Genomic DNA, 23739 nt, shown 5'->3' on the forward strand with positions numbered 1-23739 from the left:
CTGCTGACATCCTATTTTCATTCCCTGCTAACAGATGTTGGAGGGAAGCCAGGAAAATCCCAGAATGAGCTAGAAGTATATATTTATTCAAGATACATAACATGAGGCTCTTCTTCTTCTTATGGCTACCTTTAAAATTCCTCACACCACTGTTTTGATACTTGACTTTAGCAAAGCTTATTTCTCCCTCCTTCAGTTCTATTCCATACCAAATTCTGCCCAAAATGAACAATCTACAAGTATAAGACAAATGAAATGCTTTTGCTTCTTTCCACGGCTGTTCTGGCACGGATTCTCTTCTTTTCTAGTATCTAGTACGAAATAATAGGTTCACGCTGTGGTTTGCGATTTTGATTCCAGAACTTCTTGTTACGTGGCATAAATGAGAAACAAAATGAAATTATCATTGCTAGACTTCATGGAACAAAGTTAGAATACTGTTATTCACTTCAAATAGAGAAGCAAACAAGACCTACTTATGTGAAAATCAATTATCTGGACACTTGTCACCTCACCTAGCTATCTTGTCACTGCATGACATAGTGAGTAGTCTTTCTCCCTGTAAAACGCCGTCCCACGTCTGGATGGTTGCAGTGGATCTGACCGGAATCGTCCCTTCACCAGATTCTATTTTTGTACGAAGCTGTCCTCTTGCTTTTCGATTCGGATGTCTGTCGCTCTGATCTAAATGACAGAACCATGGTTAGAACCTAGAAGGAAGAGACGTGTGCTTCAAACTCTCATGGACACTAGCACTTATGAAGAAACAGAATGATCTGAACAATATGTCTTGAAAAGACAAATCCAAACAAACCTATTTGGGAAGGATAAAAGGTGAACACCAATCATTCATTCATTCAACAGCATTTATTGAGCGCTTACTACGTGCAGAGCACTGGACTAAGCGCTAGGAATGTACACTTCAGCAACAGATAGAGACAATCCCTGCCCAATGACGGGCTCACAGTCTAATCGGGGGGACAGACGGACAAAAACAAGACAATATAATCACGATAAATAGAATCAAGGGGATGTGTACCTCATTAGCAAAATAAATAGGGTAATAAAATATATACAAATGAGCACAGTGCTGAGGGGAGGGGTAGGAAGAGGGGGACGAGCAGAGGGAAAGGGGGCTTAGCTGAGGGGAGGTGAAGGGGGAGGGAGCAGAGGGAGCAGAGGGAAAAGGGGTAGCTCAGTCTGGGAAGGCCTCTCGGAGGAGGGGAGCTCTCAATCGCCTCCATTACCACTCTCGTATGCTGTAACCAACAGAGGAGGCTCTTGTATGCATTTCAGATCATTTTTGTTTCAAGTACAGAGAGATCCTGGCCTGGTCTGGACCTGCCTTTCCCTCCCTACCACCCCCCAACCCAAATGCACCAGAGCACCACTCACCCCAATTTTAAAGCCCTATTAAGGTCACTTCTTCAAGACACCTTCCTCTATTAAGTCCTCTTTTCTCAGGTTGCTCTCCCTTATGCATTGTCCATGTACTTGGATCTTTGACCTTTGGACATTAGATATTAGCTCCACCCCCTGCCCCACAGTACTTATTTATGCATCTATAATTTATAAATTCTTTATTTATATTAACGGCTGTTTCCCTCTCTACACACTAAGCTCGTTGCGGGCAGGGATCATGTCTGCTATTGCATTGTAATCTTCTAATTGCTTGAGTACAGTGCTCTGAAAACAGAGAGAGCTCAGCAAATATTGATTTACTGATCCTTAAGACACACAGATTTTTCCCATTAAACCTTTGTGATATACCTGCATAGTGCTCATCAACTTAGGCAATGAGGGCTGATATTTTTAGCGTGCTTACAGTATGCAGTCAGGGGCTACAGGAGAGGCCTAATACCGCAGGGCTCCATTTCCCAGTGACTGGTGATTTCCAGCACCTGAAGTAGGCCCCTAGTCTGCCTTTGCTCCCCAGTGGATCCAGACTCACAGGAATTGAGCTAAAGGTAATCTATTCCTAGCAAATCTCTTAAAACAACTCACATTCTCACTCATCTCCAATCTCTCGATTGCTGAAGCCTTCTGCACTAACTGGAACGCCCTCCATTCTTAGATTCACCAAGCCACATTCCTCCCCAACATCCTTCCTTTCAAACATCTCCTTCATGAAATTGTTATTTTATTTATTTATTTAGATTAGTGTCTGTCTCTCCCTCTAGACTGTGAGCTCGCTGTGGGCAGGAAGGTGTCTGTTGCTATACTGTACTCTCCCAAGCTCTTAGTACAGTGCTCTGCAAACAGTAAGCGCTCAATAAATATGATTGAATGAGTGAATGAATAAATGAACCACTCCCTGATAGAGCCCCCCAACCATCCGTGGGCAAGAGCTGCCCTCTTTTCAAGAAAGTGATGCAAATCGATCAATCGATTGACTGATTCAAGAAACTGATACAACAAATTATTAAATACCTATCTGTTCATTTGCTATTGATTCATTTTTCCATTAGTGTTTAGTATTTGTACCCACTCGCTTGTTCTCTTGCACATATTTGTCAAACGATGGTATTTATTAAGATTTCCTGTGTACAGAGCACTGTACTAAGCATCTTGGAGAGGACGATAGTGACTACTTGTTTCTTCCCATTAGATTATATGCTACTTGAGGGGATCTAATCCTTCTATATGGTCCTCAACCACTGAGGTGTTCAATAAATACTGTTGATGCTGAGGCTTCCTTTATTTGCAATCATGAGAGAGTGTGTGTGCATACATGTGTGTGTGTGTATCACAACGATTCCTCATTTGGTTAGGTGTGCTTTCTGCTATCCGATGCCAATTAACTTAAATGAGCGACATTCATTCCTTCAATCATATTTATTGAGCACTTACTGTGAGCAGAGCACTGTACTAAGCACTTAGAAAGTACAATTCTTCTACATGGGCTTGTGAGGTCAGAACTAAATCCAATTATTGTTTCTGAGGTTTTGGAGGAGCAGTCAGAAGCACAGCTGGGCTTAAGGTGTTCTTTCCCCCTCCAACACCAACCAGGCCAACCTGACTTGGTTTCAATCAATCAATCATGTTTATTGAGCACTTACTGGGTGCAAAGCACTGTAATAAGTGCTTGGAAGAATACAATATAACAGAGTTGGTAGACACGTTCCCTGTCCACAAGAAAGCTTGCGTGAATAATAGGGGGTAGCGCAAGTTTGTTCAAGGACTTTTTTGGCGGGGAGGGGGGAGGGGGGGAAGGGTATCTCAAGTTTACTCATTTTCACTTTCCAACCAGCTGCCAACTATGTGGAGGTGATGCTAGGAAGACATATTTTTCTTCTCTTAACCACTGATGTGTGAGCCCTGCTCACTTGAATGGTCCAGAGCCAGAAAAAGTGCACTAAAGGATTTTCTTGGGGGAAAGAATGCAAGAGCTGCCCTGCAGGCTCACCGTCGGCAGTGTCTTCTTCCAACTAAAGGAGCACTACAACGCGTCGGCCCACGGAGGTCACGCAAAAGCCCTTCCACACTGGGTAGAGAGCAGGCAGGGGTGGGATAAAGACAGCACTGCAGTCCCTATTCTCTGGTGTTTTCCTGGCTAACACCAAATGTTAGCCCTCCTGCAAGATATTGGCAGGCAGCACTGCTTCCGGAAGCTATCACTGCTGCTCTTCTCCAGAGAAAAAGACTGGGCATAGGGGAGGATGGACGGTAGTGGTTTCCCAGGGGGTTCCTCCCCTCTTCTGTCTGTTCCCAAGAAGCCCACCCAGGATGAGAAGACCAAGGTTTATAGTCGAAGACATTTATTGAGTGCTAACTATGTATAGAGCACTAAACTAAGTGCTTAGGCGAGTACAATATAACAGACAAATTCCCTGGCCACAGCGAGCTTACAATCTAGAGACATTATTATAAACAAATTACAGATATATATGTGACTTTGGGCAAGTCACAACTTCTCTGAGCCTCAGTTACCTCATCTGTAAAATGGGGATGAAGACTGTCAGCCCCACGTGGGACAACCTGCTCACTTTGTATCCTCCCCAGCGCTTAGAACAGTGCTTTGCACATAGTAAGCGCTTAACAAATGCCAACGTTATTATTATTATGTGATGTGGGGCTAGGCGTGGGGATGAATAAAGGGAACATAGTGTGATGCAGAAGGGAGTGGGAGAAGAGGAAAGAAGGGCTTAGTCAGGGAAGGAGGAGATTGTCTCTATCTGTTGCTGAATTGTACATTCCAAGCGCTTATAGTACAGTGCTCTGCACATAGTTAGTGCTCAATAAATACTACTGAAGAAGAAGGGAGGCCTCCTGGAAGAGCTGCGCTTTCAATAAGGCTTTAGTGGAGCGGGGAGAGAGCAACTGTCTGTCGGATATAAGGAGGGAGCATGTTCATTCACTCAATAGTATTTATTGAGCGCTTACTATGTGCAGAGCACTGTACTAAGCGCTTGGAATGTACAAATCGGCAACAGATAGAGACAGTCCCCGCCCTTTGACGGGCTTACGGTCTAATCGGGGGAGACGGGCAGACAAGAACAATGGCAATAAATAGAGTCAAGGGGAAGAACATCTCATGAAAACAATGGCAAATAAACAGAATCAGGGTGATGTACATCTCATTAAACAAAATAAATAAGGTGATGAAGATGGCGCTTAGTACAGTGCCTAACCGAGGCTAAAGTTATCCTGCGATTCACTTCCAGGCCAGAGTCAGGACGTGGGAGCGAAGTTGGTGGCGAGTTAGACGAGATGAGGTACAGTGAGAAGGTTAGCATTAGACAAGTGAAGTGTGCAGGCTGGGTTGAGGTAGGAGAGCAGCGAGGTGAGGTAGGAAGGGGCCGGGGAAATGAGTCCTTTAGAGCCAACGGCGAGGAGCTTCTGTCTGAAGCTGAGGTGGATGGGTGACCACTGGAGGTTACCAAGGCGTGGGGAAACGCGGTCCGAATAGCTTTGCAGAAAAATGATCCGGACAGCAGAGTGAAGCATAGACTGGAGTGGGGAGAGACAGGAGGCTGGGAGGTGAGCAAGGAAGCTGATACAATAATCAAGGTGGGAATTGGATAACTGACTGGATAATCTAGTAGCCAATATATACGGCACCTGCTGAAAACACACACATATCTATCACAGGATAAATATAGATATCATGGCTTTTCTCATTTCTAGGTAGTTTACCAGGTTTAAATATATACCAATCTAGAATCTGTTGGATCACAGATTGTGCTTCTGGTTTTAAGCTTTAAAGACCATTTTCAAATCACATTTACCAATTTGTAGCCAGGAGAGGAGGAAACGGTTGAAAGTTTCAATGACACCAAAAGTCAGAAGTGAAATGGTGGTTGTTTGAATATCTTTCGTCCATTGCCGTATAACTGTACAACATCATTAGAAACAACAAATGCCTTAAAAGCATAAACTCATACCCTCTTGTATTGCTTCGTGTGGAGAGAAAATCCGGGCATCTCCACATGGAGAGGTACTAATGTATAGATGAAACTGGACATTGTCCTTCAGTTTAAACCCAATTCTTTCTGATTTCGTGAAAATAGATTTGTGTTGGTCATCTCTATTACTGAAATAAACCAAAAAAAAAGAGATACACGTGACAGCTTATTGTATTTTTCATTTATTTTTAAATAGCAAAGACTTCTAGGCTTTATGAAGAAGGGAGGTCACATTTTGTTTTATGTGCCTGGCAATGGACTATTTGTAAGCAAAAGAAATGGGGGGATGGAGTAGATTCTCTGTGAGGATCTACTAAAAAGATTAAGAAGTTTGGAAAGACGAAGGGTAGAAGGTCTCATGACTGAAGTTTTCAGAATCATTTAGTGTATAAATAGGTTGCATGAGGAATTCCTTGATCCAAGGTTAGGTTTGGAAGCTTGAAGGCTGTAGGTTCCAAATAAGCAAATATAACACGTTTTTTTCCCCAGCAAGTGGTACGTCTCTGCTATTTATTACTATAAGTAGTTACGAAGGCTGCCAGTTTGGATAAATTCAACGACGAGGTCTTCAAAAAACATCTTGTCAACTTAAACTGGGTGAGTTAACTGGGATTTAGGTCATTTTTCAAGAAGAAAAACAATGCTTATTATTCAACAGTATATTGATCGCTTACTATGTGCAGAACACTGTACTTATTGAACAGGTTCTTATTAGATTGGATAATGTTGCTTATCTTCACCTTGTGTCTATCTCCTGGGGGCCTTTGACCACTCAGTTCCACCATAACATACATTTCTACTATAAGCTTTGCCTAGGAAATTGTTAGGAGAATTAAGAACGTTCACCTGAATAGTTGAGCAGGTGTTGAAACTAGGGCAGTGTGAATTTAGAGAGTGTGTATGCGTGCGTGCATGTGCATATATACACAGCACCAGGCACAGTGAGTACTTCAACCCAAATTTCCTGTCATCCAGGATTCTACAAGAAAACATCCTCCTAGGTTATGGAAGAACGGGGTTTATCTCCCTTTGTTTTGCTTATCGTGTGTGTACGTGTGTCTGTCTCTCTGTATGTATATGTGTTCCTTTCTGTTAGCGTGAGCAACTCCCTGTGTTTATGTGGGTGTTCATTTTCTGTCTGTATCCATTTCAAGCCCGTGTCTCTATCTGTGCATTTACATTTGCTCTTACTGGGGCCTTTATCTTTAAATCTGACTGAGAAAAAAGCCGGGCACCTCCTCTCCTTCTCGCCTGCTGCTTTGCACAGCAGGAGCAATTTGCAAATGCAGTTAACTGAGCCGGTTAACCACAGCACAGAACAAAATTTCCTTCTGGAAATCAAAATGTGGTCCTGCCCCTAAACGAAAAGCACACTACATAAGGGAGAGGTGAGGGAAGAGGAGTCAGTAATTAACCCCGTCAGAGCAAAAATCACCCAGTAACAATTTGCCTTAGACATGGTTCTACTATGGTTCACGATGGCCTATTTCAATCTGTTCTGGATAGACTTGAACATGGAGATGATGAATGTTATTCATTATAAACCTCAAATGTATGACCATATTATGGCTTTTTCACGCTAATATTTCTGCCTCTACTTTGAATATTATTTTATGCCATCAGAAGTCTCGGGAAAGAGTCTCATCAGTTGTTCTCCACGAAAGAAAGGAAGTCTTGCCAGGATACCCCACCCTGTTTATCGGACCCAATTCCCTAGAGGGCAGGTCGCTGGAGCTTCTAGGAGAAGGATTTTGGGGGGGCTGGTGATATCCTGTCAGCATTTACTAGCTGCTTCACCCCGATATGGAAAAAGTCCCAAAAGGGCAGTCTATCCTAAAGGTCCCCGACCAAATGCCGAAATGTCCTTTGGTGTGGCTGGACACTGATACTTCACCCACTGGGAAGCAGTGTGGCCTAGTGGATAGAGCATGGGCCTGGGAATCAGAAGGACCTGCGTTCTAATTCCGGCTCTGCCACGAATCTGTTGTGTAGCCTTGGGCAAGTCATTTCACTTCTCAGGGTCTCGGTTCCCTCATCTGTAAAATGGGGATTAAGAGTGTGAGCCCCGTATGTGTCAGGGACTGTGTCCATCCTGATCATTTTGTACCTATCCCAGTGCGTAGAACAGTGCTTGGCACATAGTAAGATTTAACAAGTACCATAATCGCTATCATTATTATTACTAGCACCGTGATTCTATCATTCCTAAAAGCCTTCACTGCAATCAGGACTTTTAAAATTAAGTTCAAAGTCTCTAAACTCAAACTTACCTTAAGAAGAGATCAAGCTGTGTGTAAAGATATCTAAGCAAGGATCTACGAGATATTATTTCTGCATGGCAGTCATTTAACGCAAGGCCACGGTCACTCATGTATTCGCCATTAATGCATTTCGTTCCTGTGGAAACGCTTATTACCTGGGCATCTTTAACATCTGTACCTGAAACACAAACAGCATGAAATCACCTTTCCTTAAATTCTTGGTAATTGAGTGAATCGATTCTCTTCCCATTTCCTTCCAAATTCTTTCCCCTTGAAAGTCCAAATCCAATTTGTCCAGAGTCTCTCAAGGTGTAGCTGATGAACACCATTGGTATTCCTAAAAGCTGTGCATTTAGCAGAGCAAGCAGTGTTGTCGATGTTGTATTGTACCGTACTCTCCCAAGCACTTACGATAGTACTTTGCACACAGTAAGCGTTCAGTAAATACGACTGAATGAAGCCGTGGGCCTATGTGTTGGGCAGAAAGAGATACTGAGTGAGGGAAAAAGAAGAGAAGAGAGAGGCAGGGTGTAGGGGGACCCCCAGACTCCTATTTGACCATGGAGAGGCTTATGGCAGGGGCTGACCAGAGCTGCAGAGAATGCAAATACCTGGCTTCCATATCCCTTCCTGCAACCAGCCCACAGGCAGACCCAGATGACCCATGAAACCTGATGACTGACCAGGACGGCAAGGAGAAAGGACAAGCAGCATAGCCTAACAGATAAACCTTGGGCCTGGGAGTCAGAAGATCATGGGTTCTAATCCTGACTCTGTCACTTGTCTGCTGTGTGACCTTGGGTATGTCACTTCACTTCTCCGTGCTTCAGTTAACTCATCTGTAAAATGCAGATTGAGACGGTGAGCCTCATATGGGACGGGGACTGTGTCCAGCCTGATTTGCTTGGATCCAGCTCAGCGCTTAGTACAGTGCCTAGCATGTAGTAAGCACTTCATAAATGCCATAATAATAACAAAACAAGCAAATCAGGTTGGACACAGTCCATATAATAATGATGATAATAAATAATAATAGTAAAAACAGAAAAAGTGATTAAATTATGTTACCAGATTTGTCAGTCTGTCCATCCATCAGCCTTTTTAACCAATTAATCAGGTTGAAAACCAAATCACAAGGTTACTCAACTTCCAGAGAATGCACACTTTTGGTATTAACTCTTCACAGTACAGCTAGAACAACCACGGTGAGACCTCTTGAAGGACCAAGGCCTAACCGACAGATAAACTGGTGTCCTCACTGACCTTTCTCTGAATGGACGTCAATTCAGCGCCGGTTCAAGGAACCCATTTAATGGTAATAACTCCCATGAGGTAATTTACTTCTTCCCAGGCCCTAAAAAATCAGTTAGCCAACATCGATTTAAAATATTTCAATTTTCTAGGTGCTAAGGAAGAACTCAGATGGTCTACTCTTGTCTTGTGCTGTCGAGCCGTTTCCGACCCATAGTGACACCATGGACACATCTCTCCCAGAATGCCCCGCTCTCCATCTGCAATCGTTCTGGTAGTGATCCATAGAGTTTTCCGGGTAAAAATATGGAAGCGTTTTACCATTGCCGTCTTCTGCGCTGTAAATTTGAGTCTCTGCCCTCGACTCTCTCCCATGCCGTTGCTGCCCAGCATGGGTGTAATTTGACTTGTAGCAGATTGCCTTCCACTCGCTAGCCACTGCCCAAGCAAGGAATGGAATGGGTAGGCCTCTGCTTGGCTCTTCCTCTCATAGCCAAGACCGGTAATGGAAACTCTCCCTGAGAGGGGGGATGGTCTATTACCTACCATTTTATCACCTGGAAGAGCAAATGAATTCTAAGAGGGAATATATACCTCACCTCTGCTACCTTGCGGGAGGGAAGCCAAGATTAGACTGTAAGCCCGTCAATAGGCAGGGATTGTCTCTATCTGTTGCCAAATTGTACATTCCAAGCGTTTAGTACAGTGCTCTGCACATAGTAAGCGCTCAGTAAATACTACTGAATGAATGAACGAAGAGGTAGAGAAAACAGACTCTCATTGGTGTGGTTAACCTACCCCACGTGGGTGCGGACATTTTCAGGGAGCTGAAGGGTGACCAGAGCTAGGAACCAAAGCTACTTCCTCTGGCTGTGTCCGTGTCCTGAGCAGTTGGGGACAAAAGAACACCAGAAGACCCAGAGGGCAACTGTGTGGCTACCTGGTTTGGAGAGTAAATTCTTGGATGGGATTCCTCTCACTATTATGCTCCTCTGCTTTCTTCCAGGCAAAACGGGCCTTCGAATCCTAAACTCCCCCTTTTTAATTAGTTTTCCATCATCACTAAAGACTAGAGAATGCCAGGTTTTATCACAGATAGAATTTCCATTTTTTTGAAGCATTGGATACGTTGTGATGGCACCAGGGGGATGAGAAATATGAGAGTTTCCTCCAGATGGGGTAGTCCGGGGGTTGTTTTAGTCAGTAAAATGGTAAATAGAAACCGGAGTTAAAAGATGTAAAAAAAAATAGCTCGTGCAGTGTTGCAATTAGCCAAGATTTTGCAAGGCACCCTCTAAGCATCTCCTATGAGTAATACTAAGATCGAATTCAAGTTGATGGAGTTGTGTTAGAGTGATAGAGCAAAGTGAAATTACCACAACTTAAGTATTTTTACCTGTTGTCATGACAATTCCAGCAAGAACTTTTCTACGAGCATGGGGGGATGTAAAATTATCAGTCAGATCACTGAATTTATCTATGACCAAGCGTGCAACAGCATCTGCTAGAACCTGGGAATCAAAGATATGAGCAGAAGAATAGCATGTATTCAAATAAGCAAATACTTAAATTGAGCATTTATCAATGCTAGTGCTCATGAAATAGAATATAAGAATTAAAATAAATCAAGAAAGGAAACAGGTTTTATTTTTATGTCTGTCTCAGACTGTTTACAATGAGAACCCAGTAATGGATTTTATAAATTGGATTAAGCACGAAACAGCAAAATCCAATTATTCACAAGCATAAACCTTTTGTCATACAAAAATATTGCAACATGACTTCTAAATTAGCAGGTTTAAAATAATGCTCATCTCATATAAAAATACAGTGGCTTATCTAGTACAACATAGCTTGATAATACCATCATCATAAAACCTTGTTGAAAAAGCACTGATTTTCAATAAATGAATCCACAATTTGTGTGCCAGCTCTCTGACAGCTTTATATCCTCGAGGCAATACTATTTCATTTCAAACTGAGGAAAATAGATATTTTGGGAAGTCATATTACATTCCCAGTAAGCATGCACACTGAAGATGATCATTCTGGGTCATTTTCTAGTTAAATAAACATCAGATTGGAATGGCTCTCACATGTCAGAGCTCTCCATAAACTAAAACATGCCATCCTTTTCTTTATGCGTTCCTTCTGATGATCAACTTTACTCAACAAGAACCAAAAGGCCACAGGCACCATCACAAAATAAAGGATGACAAATCATCCAAACTGGGCAAATACCTGCTTTACCTATTCGTATTCTGAAATACTGATGAAAACCTGAAGTTAGTCCCAAGTCACTTTTTAACTATTTGAGAACGGATTCAAAGTGGAATGTGAAAAATGATTTTGTCCGGCCGAAATTACATCATCTTGAATCAAACTCAAATGTTTTATACTTGTGATTCAGTTTTTATTGATTTTGTCAGAGTTCTGAAGAGATATACTAAGTCCTAGAACTTTAGGGAAGAATAAATTGAAAGTGAATTGAAGGAGTCACTTTTAGGGAGCACATGACTTTGTACTTATTGGATATGAAATTTTAAGTTGATAACACATATCTTGGAATTCACCACAAGCTCTAAAAATGGAGGAAGCTACGGTATTATTGTAAAAGGACTTTTTAAAAATTTAAATATTTGATTGGAGGCAGGAGGAGAGGGCAAACTGAGCTAGCCTCCCAATTCCCACTGAAGAACACTGGTCACCTACACAGAGTAGCCACCTCAAACCTAGTCCAAAAATGAACAAAGACAGATTTGAATTCCTGGAACAAATATTCTAACCAGTCAATAACTACAATAATCATATTAACAATATTATTAATGATGATAACAATGATAAATATTAACAGTATTAGTTACATGCTTACTATGTATGAAGCACTGTATTAAGTGCTGGGGTATATAATCAGGTCAGACATAGTTCCTGTCCCACATAATAATAATAATTCTGGTATTTGTTAAGCACTTACTACATCCCAGGCACTGTACTAAGTGCTGCGGTGGATACAAACAAATGAAGTTGGACGCAGTCACTGTCCCACAAACTCAGTCTAAGTAGGAGGGATAACAGGTCTTGGGAAATGGAAGCATTGAAATAATAATAATAACAATTATGGTATTTGTTAAGCGCTTACTATGTGCAGAGCACTGTTCTAAGCGCTGGGGTAGATACAGGGTAATCAGATTGTCCCATGTGGGGCATCACATTATTTTTTTTTTAATGAGATGGTAAGTTACTTGCCCAAGGACACACAGCAGGCCAGTGGCAGAGACAGGCTGAGAACCCAGGTCCTCTGATTCCCAGTTCTGTGCTCTTTCCACTAGGAAACACTGCTTTGTAAGTTACCTCTGAATTCTAGATTTCTTCTCATCAAATGCAAGAATATTCTTCCAACGGACTGAACAATTTATTGTCTACCTGGGAAGCAGGATGACCTAGTGAAAAGACCACGGGCCTGGGAGTCAGGAGAGCTAGGTTTGAATCCTGGCCCCACTCCTGGCCTGCTGAATGATCTGGGGCAAATCACTTAATTTCTCTGTGCCTCAGTTTCCTCACCTGGAAAATAGAGATTCAGTATCTTTTCTCCCTCTGTAGGACACGAATTGTTTCTAATCGGCATATACTGTATCTACCTCATCATTTAGTACAATAGTTGGCACACAGTAAGCCAAGCGCTTAACAAATTACCAAGATTATAAACAATTATTTTGATAAGAGATAAGAAATGAGATCATTAGGCAACTTCTTCCCTGGTCAAATCACTTGAAAAAATTAACTAAATTCCACTTGACTGTACCTCCGTTACTGGAAATGGGAAGCAGACTGGCCTATTGCCAGCTCCACCACCTACCTGCTGTACAAGTCACGTGCCTTCTCTTTGCCTCTATTTCCTCATCTGGAAAATGGAGCTCCAATACCTGTTCGCCTTCCTAATTAGAAGGCGTCACAGCCTAGGTCCGACCCGATCATCTTGTAACTACCTCCTCACTTACAGTGCTTAACACATAGTAAGCGCTTAACAAATGCCTACATTGTTATTATTACTATGGCACCGTATGTTCCGAAGGGTCACGTGAGATCAGTACCCAGAACCCAGACGTAATTTCAGGTGTCCTTCATACCACCCTTCCTTGGAAGGTCGAGCTGCTGACCTGCGGAGACCTGGGGTCAGTTCGGATGATCACTTCAGGCAAAATTCAGCCTGATTAGATGAATTCAATTACCGGACTGGCTTCGGGCCCACGCATTCCCGAGAGGTGCTTTTTAACTGTAACGTAATTGCTGGTCAAATGCACCAGTGGCTCGGGCTAATTCTGTGCCCAGGCCAAGAGTGCCGATTTTATCGTTATACTGCATTCTCCCAGGTTTTTAGTACAGTGCTTTGCACAGAGAAGGGCTCAATAAATACGACTGACTGAATGAATGACTGACAATTAATTTTGTGCACTTCCTGACCTCTTTGCTCCCTTTCCCTCCTGCCCTTCACGAAGCTTCTCTTTAGGTAAAGAGGCAGTGGGAAGAGGCAGGGCCACATTGAAGAAGATGTAGGTTGGCTCAATGGAAAGAGCACAGGCTTGGGAGTCAGAGGTCTTGGGTTCTAATCCCAGCTCTGCCACTTGTCACCTGTGTGACTTTGGGCAAGTCATTTAACTTCTCTGGGCCTCAGTTCCCTCACCTGTAAAATGGGAATTGAGACTGTGAGCCCCCCATGGGACCTGATTACCTTGTATCACTCCCAGTGATTAGAAGAGTGCTTGGCACATAGTAAGCGAAGCAGCGTGACTCAGTGGAAAGAACCCGGGCTTGGGAGTCAGAGGTCATGGGTTCGAATCCTGGCTCTGCCACTTGTCAGCTGTGTGACTTTGGGCAAGTCACTTAGCTTCTCTCTGCCTCAGTTACCTCATCTGTAAAATGGGGATTAAGACTGTGAGCCTCAGGTGGGACAAACTGATGACCCTGTATCTCCCCCAGCGCTTAGAACAGTGCTCTGCACATAGTAAGTGCTTAACAAATACCAACATTATTATTATTATTAAATGTTTAACAAATATTTTATTATTATTATTATTGTTATTATTATTATTATATCCAACTCCCATGTTATCTTCTCTCCTGGGTGACCAAAGAGGCAGGAGGGAAAAGGGAGTAGCCTTCTGCCTACAGTTCAATGTCAGTCCAGGATTCGAGAAAAAGCTTGGCAGAAGCTTCCCCAGGATGTGAAATTTGTGAGTTAATGTAGCAACCGCACCTTTCTCTTTTAAGGTATTTATTAAATGCTTACTATATGCCAGGCACTGTATATGCACTGGGGTAGATACAAGCTAATCAGATTGGACACAGTCCGGGTTCCACAGTGTTAAACCTCATTCTACAGAAGGGGTAACTGAGACGCAGACAAGTTTAAGTGATTTGCCCAAGGTCACACAGCAGATAAGTGAAGAAGCCTGGATTAGAACCCAGGTCCTTCTGACTCCCAGGCCTGGGCTCTGTTCACTTGGCCACACTGTTGCTGAGGTAATGGGTGAGAAAAGAGGCTGGAGGCATAGGGCATGGCAAGATTCCCACTCTACTTACTCTCCCAAGCGCTTAGTTCAGTGCTCTGCACACAGCAAAGCATTAGTGAATAGAGCACGGACTTGGGAGTTAGAAGATCATGGGTTCTAACCCTCCCACTCATCTGCTGTGTGACCTTGGGCAAGTTACTTCACTTCTCTGTGCCTCGGTTACCTCATCCACAAAATGGGGATTGGGACTATGTCCAACTCATTTTGTTTGTATACACCCCAGTGCTTAGTACAGTGTCTGGCAAATACCATCATCATCATTATTATTAATAAATACCATTGACTGATTGGTGAAGGGGTGCTTTTATAGTGCCTCAGAATCCGGAGGCACTTCAGAGAAGCAGTGTGGCTTAGCGGAAAGAGCCCGGGCTTCGGAGCCAGAGTTCATGGGTTTGAATCCCAGCCCTGCCACTTGTCCGTTGTGTGACTGTGGGCAAGTCACTTCTCTGGGCCTCAGTTCCCTCATCTGTAAAATGGGGATTAAAACTGTGAGCCTCATGTGGGACAACCTGATTTCTCTGTATCTACCCCAGCGCTTAGAACAGTGCTCTGCACATAGTAAGCCCTTAACAAATACCAACGTTGTTATTACTATTACTTCACTTCCTTCCACAATGCCCTAAGGAGGGGGTGCTTCCTGGGACAGACTGCAAAGGAGAGTATGAGAGCAGGTGGAGCAAGTGACCCTTTGGACCCCATTCTGCACCTACTCTTCCTTTGTTCCCAGGACAACTGTCCTACCCATCCTCTCCTAATTTGCTCTGGTCAAATGCATGCTGAAAAATCACACCAAAGCCAGAAAAAAAAAGGGTCTCCTTGAGGTCGTGGCTATGTGATGTTTTTATTTACCCGGGGTCACAGTTCTGCTACTGCCCACTCAGAACTGGTATTGGGGAGAAAAAGCCAACACCTTTAGTTCTCCAGCCCCCTCAGAACTGGTACTGGGGAGAAAAAGCCAACACCTTTAGTTCTCCAGTCCCCTCAGAGCTGGTACTGGGGAGAAAAAGCCAACACCTTTAGTTCTCTAGTCCCCTCAGAGCTGGTAATGGGGAGAAAAAGCCAACACCTTTAGTTCTCCAGCCCCCTCAGAACTGGTACTGGGGAGAAAAAGCCAACACCTTTAGTTCTCTAGTCCCCTCAGAGCTGGTAATGGGGAGAAAAAGCCAACACCTTTAGTTCTCCAGCCCCCTCAGAACTGGTACTGGGGAGAAAAAGCCAACACCTTTAGTTCTCTAGTCCCCTCAGAGCTGGTATTGGGGAGAAAAAGCCAACACCTTTAGTTCTCCAGCCCCCTCAGAACTGGTACTGGGGAGAAAAAGCCAACACCTTTAGTTCTCTAGTCCCCTCAGAGCTGGTAATGGGGAGAAAAAGCCAACACCTTTAGTTCTCCAGCCCCCTCAGAACTGGTACTGGGGAGAAAAAGCCAACACCTTTAGTTCTCCAGCCCCCTCAGAACTGGTACTGGGGAGAAAAAGCCAACACCTTTAGTTCTCCAGTTCCCTCAGAACTGGTACTGGGGAGAAAAAGCCAACACCTTTAGTTCTCCAGTCCCCTCAGAGCTGGTACTGGGGAGAAAAAGCCAACACCTTTAGTTCTCCAACTCTTAAGACAGGGCAGCCAGATATAGCCTTTCATCTCCTCCCAGTCTACAGACCCAAGCTGAAAGCTCCTCTTGCTCCCAGAACCAAACAGGAGTGAGCTGAGAGACTCCTGGACAGCCTAGCAGGTGGCCCTGGGGGGGCAGGAGAGAAGGGTGAAGTTTTTTTTGTCTGGCCTCAGGTAGCCAGCAAAGAACTTTGATCCCACTGGGTCATTTATATTGAAAAAATGCTATGGCCAGTTCACCTATGGATCTTTTCTAAATTGGCATTTGTTAAGCCCTTCCTATGTGCCAGGCGTCGTAATAAGTGCTGGGATTTGGGGCTGGTGATTTCATCCCAGTCGTTATTTTAGAGATGCTATCTTCCCAAACTAGCACTGTGAAATCAGTGATCGGTAAGGACAGGAAGAAGTTAAAATAGGAACGGGTGAAGAGAATTTACTATCGCTTTTCTCCGAGAGCTTCTCTACCTGGACACGCTGGCTGCTACGCTCAGAAGCTAAGCTTGTCTCCGTTAATTGCTTTTCTGCCCCTTTCATCTTCTCATAATGAGACCTTCCTAAAGGAATTTTTGAAAAGGTTTCAACTGTAATAATCTGAGGCCATAAAAGCAGCAGTTAAATTAACTGCTTGGGCTCTGATTCAGAGTAACAAATCCAAGTTTTTGTTTTTCTTTTTTTGATTAAAACTGCTCACATGACTTGGTCTATAGTTCTAGACTTAGAAAATCAAGAGGCAGCCACTCAAATTTCCCTCCAGAATCAGAGGACACTACAGATGCTCTCCTGCTGGGGTAAGACGAAACGTCACAGGGAAAAGACGGCTTTAATAACGTGCTCCCCCAATAGTTAGAAAACCGCCGGTTTACGTAGTTTGGTGTTAACGGACATAAGCTGGGTTTTCTCACCTGTGGTAAATGCAACTGGAGCCCCTCACTGGGAATCGGCTGGCGAGACGGGGTCTGATCCAAATGCATGTTGAAAAGTGACGCCAGGGCTGACTGAGCAGCCCGAGCTTTGGCGAGCTTTTTGTTCCTTCCTGAGCCTTCGAAGTTCTGACCGTCCACAGCCACGGCCATTACGAAGTTCTTGGCGTGGCTCTCCCCGCTTTCGGAGAGAAACTCATACTTCAGCCCGGGCCGCAGCTCATTCAAGATCATGACGGGGTTTTTTCCGCCGGAGGATGGGTAGGGTGAAGGTATGGGAAGAGGCGACTGCATTAGACTACTAGCTACGGTGGCTGAGGATAGATTATAGTCCCCACTGGAGCTAAAAGACCCATCTCCATTGGAACCCAAATAAAAGGAACTGTCTGTCTGGTTAGGAGTTTCGAATCCATTGAAAAGCGTATCGGGGAAGTCTGCCTGATCAGACGTAAAGTCCGTGTTTACGGAAAGGGTTCTCCCCATGGCTAGGTGCGCCTCCGACGCGTTGGGAAACTGAACAAAAGACCGCAGGGCCTTTTCGGCAGCGTGAAGCTTTGCCTTCTTCTTTGTGGGGCCAGTGCCCTCAAAGGCCTGCCCATTAACTTCGACAGCCATGACAAACATCGGAGCGTGGACGGGGCCTGTCTGGGAAAGAAGCTTGTACTGCAAACCGGGCTTAATCTCATTCAGCTGCATGAGGGCATTTTTGGGTAAAACGGGCCCCGGGGTTTTCTTCCTCTTTTTGATACGGTACTTGGAGTGCCCATTGTTGCCCTCCTCCAAGGGGCGTTTCCTGCTGCCGCTTCCAGCACCGTTCGAGAGTTGGGTTCCCTCCCCGGGGTTTTGCACGGTGCTCTCCTTGGGAGGGACGTTGTCCGAGTTGCGGTTTTCCTTAACGTCGGTGCTGCTGGAACCTGTGGTGCCCAGAAAGAGTAACTTACAACGCCTTCGTTGCAGGATCTTGTAAATGTAAAATTTATAGATTCCTTTATCTCTCTTTGTAACTGGTTTAAATGATGTGTGCTCACAGATCTTTCTCTGTGCTGGGCGAATGGAAAACCCCCATTTTTAATCCCAGGACCATCAGCATGAATTCCAAAGAAGAGTTTGGTAATTTGCTGACTGTCTTGAAAAGTTGGCAAAGGTTCCATTTTGCACCCACGATGCTTTGAGATAAGAGGCCGATTTCTTATCTAAATTTTGTTGCTGGAAATGTACTAGACTACCGAGAAACCATTACAGCACTCCATCGGCAGTAGGCTGCGTGGGATTCCTGCTGAAAGACCCCTCTATTAATAATATCAATGAAATAGAGGTTCCGCATCGGGTCGGGGAAGATATGAAATTCCATTTTAATTGCATCTTTTCCATTTTATTTAACCTCAGCCGTTCGTTGGTTTTCAGCTGAGGTATCATTTAAGGGGGGTAATTTCCTATAAATATGCATTTGTAGGTTAATCGCCCGGCAGGTACTATAGAGTCAACAGAAGTGCTAACTTATTTGATTTGATTCTGACAGTAATCTCAGAAAATTGCATACGTAGCCGATACACGAGCATTCCAATTGCAACACTCGCAAATCATCGGGAGAAAAATATAGCTCGGTTTCCCAAGCTTATTCATTTATTTTCCTGAATTTTCATCACCTAGCTGGCTTTCTTGCATTTGCATTCCTGATATGCTTCACGAGGACAAGAATTTTCCATCCCAGTTTGACAATTACAAGAATGCAAGGCAGAACCGAAGTAACCCTAAAGCTAACGTTTTGTTAACTATGCACCCCAAATACTTAATGAACGTTAGCAAATTAATTTCTTCCTTCTCTCAGATGTTCTTTTAGATGTATATAATTATTTTCCAGAAGGACAGACCTTAACTTAAAAGGGCCTTTATGATTAATATACGACTTCCTCTCAAAATTAGTTACATCAGTGCTAATCCTATGGGGCAAATTAATATCATTTTATGTACAAAAAGAAAAAAAAATCATTTACACTCATTTTAAAATTCATTTTTAAGAAAAAAATTAAGCCCTTTTCCCCAGGTTATATATAGGGGTATTAAAGCTCTTCAATAAATGCTTACAGGCCCTGGTTTTCCTCTAGTTGAAAGCCTCTAACCTCTTCTGAAAATGATTTCTATCAATGTTTCTGTTACCTAAATCACAACCGAATTTTAAGTATATTACGGTTGAGCAGTAGGAACCATTTCTGCCCCTTCATCTATGAGATTATATTATGCTAAGTAAACTATCATCCACGCTATATGAAAATTTATATTAGCTCTGACAATTATAAGGCTAAAAATGACTTAATGATTATCAAAGCCTTCAAATTTTCTACTTTAAGGACCTTAAATTTCCAGTGATGTATTTATTCAGTTTGACAGAAGAATAATAAAAAATAATCCCAGCTTTAAATAAACCCAAGAAGGAGCCTGTTTTTGCCCTGTGAGAGTGGGACTTTTCTTTAAACAAAGCTTTCCCAAAGTATTACTGGCACACACACCACTTCACCCAGTTGACAAAGCTGATGGAATGATTACTAAATTTTCATTTATAACATCCTCCAGCAAAAGCTCGATAGGTTACTCCTTTCGGTGCTCAAAAACAAGAAAAGATCAAAAATAGAGCCAGATGGAGATTTATAACATTGTTAGCAATTGAGAATACATTACATGCTTTTAAAAAATGAGAAAAGTAAAGTTAAAATGTAAAAAAGAGTTCTGGAATTCCCAAACTTTGAATGTATTAATCATTAAGAATGCATTTTGATTATAACTTGAAATTCTTTCCCTGGATCTACAGTTTTAAGAATGACACCCTCTACAGACATACAGTCTCATCAAATCTCACATTAGGAGCCCTACAAGAAATTTGTTTTCACTGATAAGATGTTGATATAGTAATCACACATTTTTCCATATGATTTTTCCTTCCACATGTTTCTTTTGGACAAACAGAATAATGTACTACCTTCAAAATGCCAATTAATTAGGCACTTGGAAGATAAGTGGATGTGACCAGTTCTTTCTTTCTGGATGTGGCATTTTACTAATATTCTGAACCAAATTACTATTTCCAATAATCAGTTCTGTATTGCATTATTTTATGAGGATCTTAAAAATGGTTCATAATCAGGTTTTGTGAACTCTAAAGCATAATCCCGGATCACCCATAATGAAACTGGACCCCGATAACGGCATACGCTGATGTCGATTTAAAAAATAACAGCGTTTTCAAAGACGATTCCGAACCGACTTCAAATTCTTAACATTTTAACTTTCGCAGCACAATGAAATGCTGGTAGATTTATTTTGCAGAAATCTTGGTAATAATTAGTTAGGTGGCTCCCCTTGCCCCAACAAATTTTTCGAAGCTCCAAGGCCCCAACTGTCTTTCTCTCTTGCCTCGAGGATCTTCCCCAACTACTGTCAAGAAAACTGAAATGATCAGGAGTGAGTTGGCTGAAGTCTCTCGGCAGGCTTCTATCCCTAAATCTAGAATTATTCCCTCTAGTTGACTCTCAAGAGGAGAGAACCCCGCCTCTCGGTGCCTTTGACCTCAACCCCACTAACCTTCTAAAAACACTTGGATTTACTCTTCTTCGTCCCTGAACATAATCTTCAACTGCTCACTTTCTGCTGGCTCCTTCGGCCCTGCGAACAAACTCATGCCTCCCCTACACTAAAAAAAGGCCATTTCTGGATCTCACCGCATCCCCCAGCCGTTGTTCCGTCTTGCTGCCCTTGTTTATTTGAAAGCATTTGTTAAGTGCTTATTATGTACCAGGCACTGGACTAAGTGCTGGGGTAGACACAAGATGGTCCAGTTTAACACAGTCCACATCCTCATTTCACAGATAAGGAAACTGAAGCCCAGAGAAGTTAAGCGACTAGCCAAAGGTCACACAAAGAGCCGGTTTATCTGTGCAAACTCTCCCAAAGGGGTGTGACACTCGCTGCTCCATTTTCTTCTCTCCAACTCTCTTATTGACCTTTTACAGTCTGGTTTCTGTACCTTTTCCTCCAATCGTATGGCATTCTCCAAAGTCACCAATGAAATCCTCCCCAAATTGAGTTGGATTTACAATAGGCGAATTCCCCAGGACCTCTCAGCTGCTTTTGCCACTTTGGACCACTCTCTTCTCTTAGAAACACTATTTAACCTTGGATTTACTGACACGGTTCTCTTGTCCTCCTCCTACTTCTCCTACTGTTCTTTCTGGATCTCCTTTACTTGCTCATCTTCTAACACCCTCTATCTCCTCTCCCCTTAAAACTCTGTTCTGGGTCTTCTCTTCCCAATTTTCATTCACTCCTTTGCTCCAGCATCCACCCATATGCCGCTGACCACCTCACCCATATTGCTAGCCCCAGCCTCTCTGCAATCATCAACCGATGAATGGGACTTATTGAGCTCTTACTGTGTGTGCAGACCACTGTACTAAGTGCTTGGGAGAGTACAGTAAAACAGAGTTGGTAGACACAATCCCTGCCCACCACGAACTGACAGTCTAGAGGGGGAGAGAGACATTAAAATAAATTACAGATACATACATAAGAGCCTTGGGGCTGAGGATGGGGTGATTAGCAAGTGCTTAAGGGGAACAGATCAAAGTGCTTGGGCAATTCAAAAAGGAGAGGGAGTAGGGGAAATGAGGGCTTACTCAGGGAGAGCCTCTAGGAAGAGATGTGATTTCAGGAGGGTTTTGAAGATGGGGAGAGTGGAGATCTGTCATATATGAAAGGGGAGGGAGTTCCAGGCCAGAGGGAGGAGATGGGCAGAGAGTCGACGATGACATAGACGAGATCAAGGTATGGTGAGTAAATTGGTGTTAGAGGAGTGAAGTGTGCAGGCTGGGTTATAGTAGGTCAATGAGGTAAGGTAGGAGCGGGAAGGCTGATTGTTTTAAAGCTGATGGTAAGGAGTTTCTGTTGGATGTGGTGGTGGATGGGCAACCACTCGTGAGAAGTGGGGAGCCGTGGACTGAATGTTCTTTAGGAAAAAACAATCTGGGCAACAGGGTGAATTAAGGACTGGACTGGGGAGAGAAAGGAGGCAGGGAGATAAGCGAGGAGACTGATGCAATCATGCATTTCCTCTTGCCTCCAATACATCTCTATGTATATATCTCCTTGGCATTTTGCATGTTAGAAGTCTAATACATAGCAACTCATCTTCCCTCCCAAATCCTCGCTCCACGTAATTTCCACCATTGGTGTTTATTAGGCTGTGCTGGCCAACTGATCTTGGGGGTTTGGGGTATGGGGGACGTGGGGTTTCAGAGAAGGGAAGGGGAAATGACATTTCCCACTAGGTAAAGAGGCTGATTCACTACACTTTACAGCAGTAGAGGAGTTGTTGGGGTTTTTTTTATGGTATTTGTTGAGACGTTACTCTGTGCCAGGTGCTGTACTAAACACTGGGGTAGATAAGCTAATTAGGTTGGACACAGTCCATACCCACATAGGGCTCACAGTTTTTCATTGCCCATCTTACAGGTGAGGTAACTGAGGCCCAGGGAAGTGAAATAACTGGCCCAAGGTCACAAAGCAGACAAATCGGGGAAGCGGAATTAGAACCCAGATCCTTCTGACTCCCAGATCTGTGCTCTATCTACTAGGCTATGCCGCTTCTAGGTGGAGTCGAGCAGGTGAAGAGAGCAGGATGGCAACATGTGAGTTTTCATTTGCTGCAGAAAGACAGAGAAAGCAAGTGAAGTGTTCTGAAGAGACGAGCGATATGTGCCGTGCAACATTTCAAGAAGATTAATCTATAATAATTGTCCATCAATTTCCCTTGCTAGACTGCATACTTCTCGAGGATAACTTTTACACTCTCTGGTGCTTAGTACAGTCATCTGCAAACGGTAGGCACTCAAAAAATACTACTGATTTAGAGCTGCATTCCAGAATAAATCACTATCTTAATCCCCCAAAAGTCCTGCTATCTACGTCTTTCTTATGTCATGCTCTAATTCAATTAAAAATCAAATGAAAGGAGACATGATTTGGAATATATCTCTCAATTTGAAAATTTTCAATTTCTTCTACTATGAGAAAGGGCTCTATTCTTCCAGATATGCTTAATGCAATAAATCATTTCACTTTGCTGACTATCACTAATCTTTGGAATAGCAAAATATTCTAGAGCATAACTTCCATATGCTCAGGACTGCATTCTAAGGGAAACTGAAATGATTTCACCTTAAATTGCTTTTCTTACTTCATTTTTGAAAAAGCTGACATCAATCATACGCTTGGCAAAACAAAACCACAAAACCCCAAAGAGACTCTCGCATAGGAATCTCTTCACAAAACTATCATTCCACTCATATTATAGGTATTGATCTTTCAGGTGTAAAAGAAGTGACAAAATCTCTTGGTCCGTGATTTATGAACCGGAAAACAGGATTAAATCACCAACTTGAACATAGGTGGAAAAATATGCTTAAAGGGGCTACATATGGTCCACCATTGATTCTACCTGGCCTTCAACTGAGTCTGGCAGAAATAAAAATCTATATTCTATCTTCATTGCATGCAAAAGGCTAGTTTCAATTTATTTGTATGGAAACGACATTCAGGATTCTTGACACAATAAATGAAATAACAATAGTATTGTCATTATTGTGAATACCAGATATCTAATGTGTGACCCTCAATGGTGTCCCTCTACCCACAAATAATGGTCCACCCTGGAACTAGAAGCTCTTTTTTGAATGAA

The 23739-nt window shown here is 43.0% G+C and overlaps 1 protein-coding gene across 14 annotated transcripts in view; it reads right to left on the bottom strand.

The window, feature by feature from the left end:
- ADARB1 (adenosine deaminase RNA specific B1) overlaps positions 1-23739 on the bottom strand; it is a 225857-nt gene that overhangs the window by 43147 nt on the left and 158971 nt on the right. For all 14 annotated transcript variants that reach the window (XR_003760864.2, XR_005660232.1, XR_005660231.1 and 11 more), the window contains 5 exons: positions 16995-17926; positions 10314-10428; positions 7676-7844; positions 5385-5533; positions 516-684 (listed from right to left, as the gene is read on the bottom strand). Coding sequence is in view for 11 of the 14 variants with exons in the window: in XM_029068635.2 (XP_028924468.1) it covers positions 516-684; positions 5385-5533; positions 7676-7844; positions 10314-10428; positions 16995-17926 (1534 nt within the window). In the remaining 3 variants the exon portion in view is untranslated. The remainder of the gene's footprint in view (positions 1-515; positions 685-5384; positions 5534-7675; positions 7845-10313; positions 10429-16994; positions 17927-23739) is intronic.

This window comes from Ornithorhynchus anatinus, chromosome 7 (assembly GCF_004115215.2).
Source record: "Ornithorhynchus anatinus isolate Pmale09 chromosome 7, mOrnAna1.pri.v4, whole genome shotgun sequence".
Taxonomy (NCBI): Eukaryota; Metazoa; Chordata; class Mammalia; order Monotremata; family Ornithorhynchidae; genus Ornithorhynchus; species Ornithorhynchus anatinus.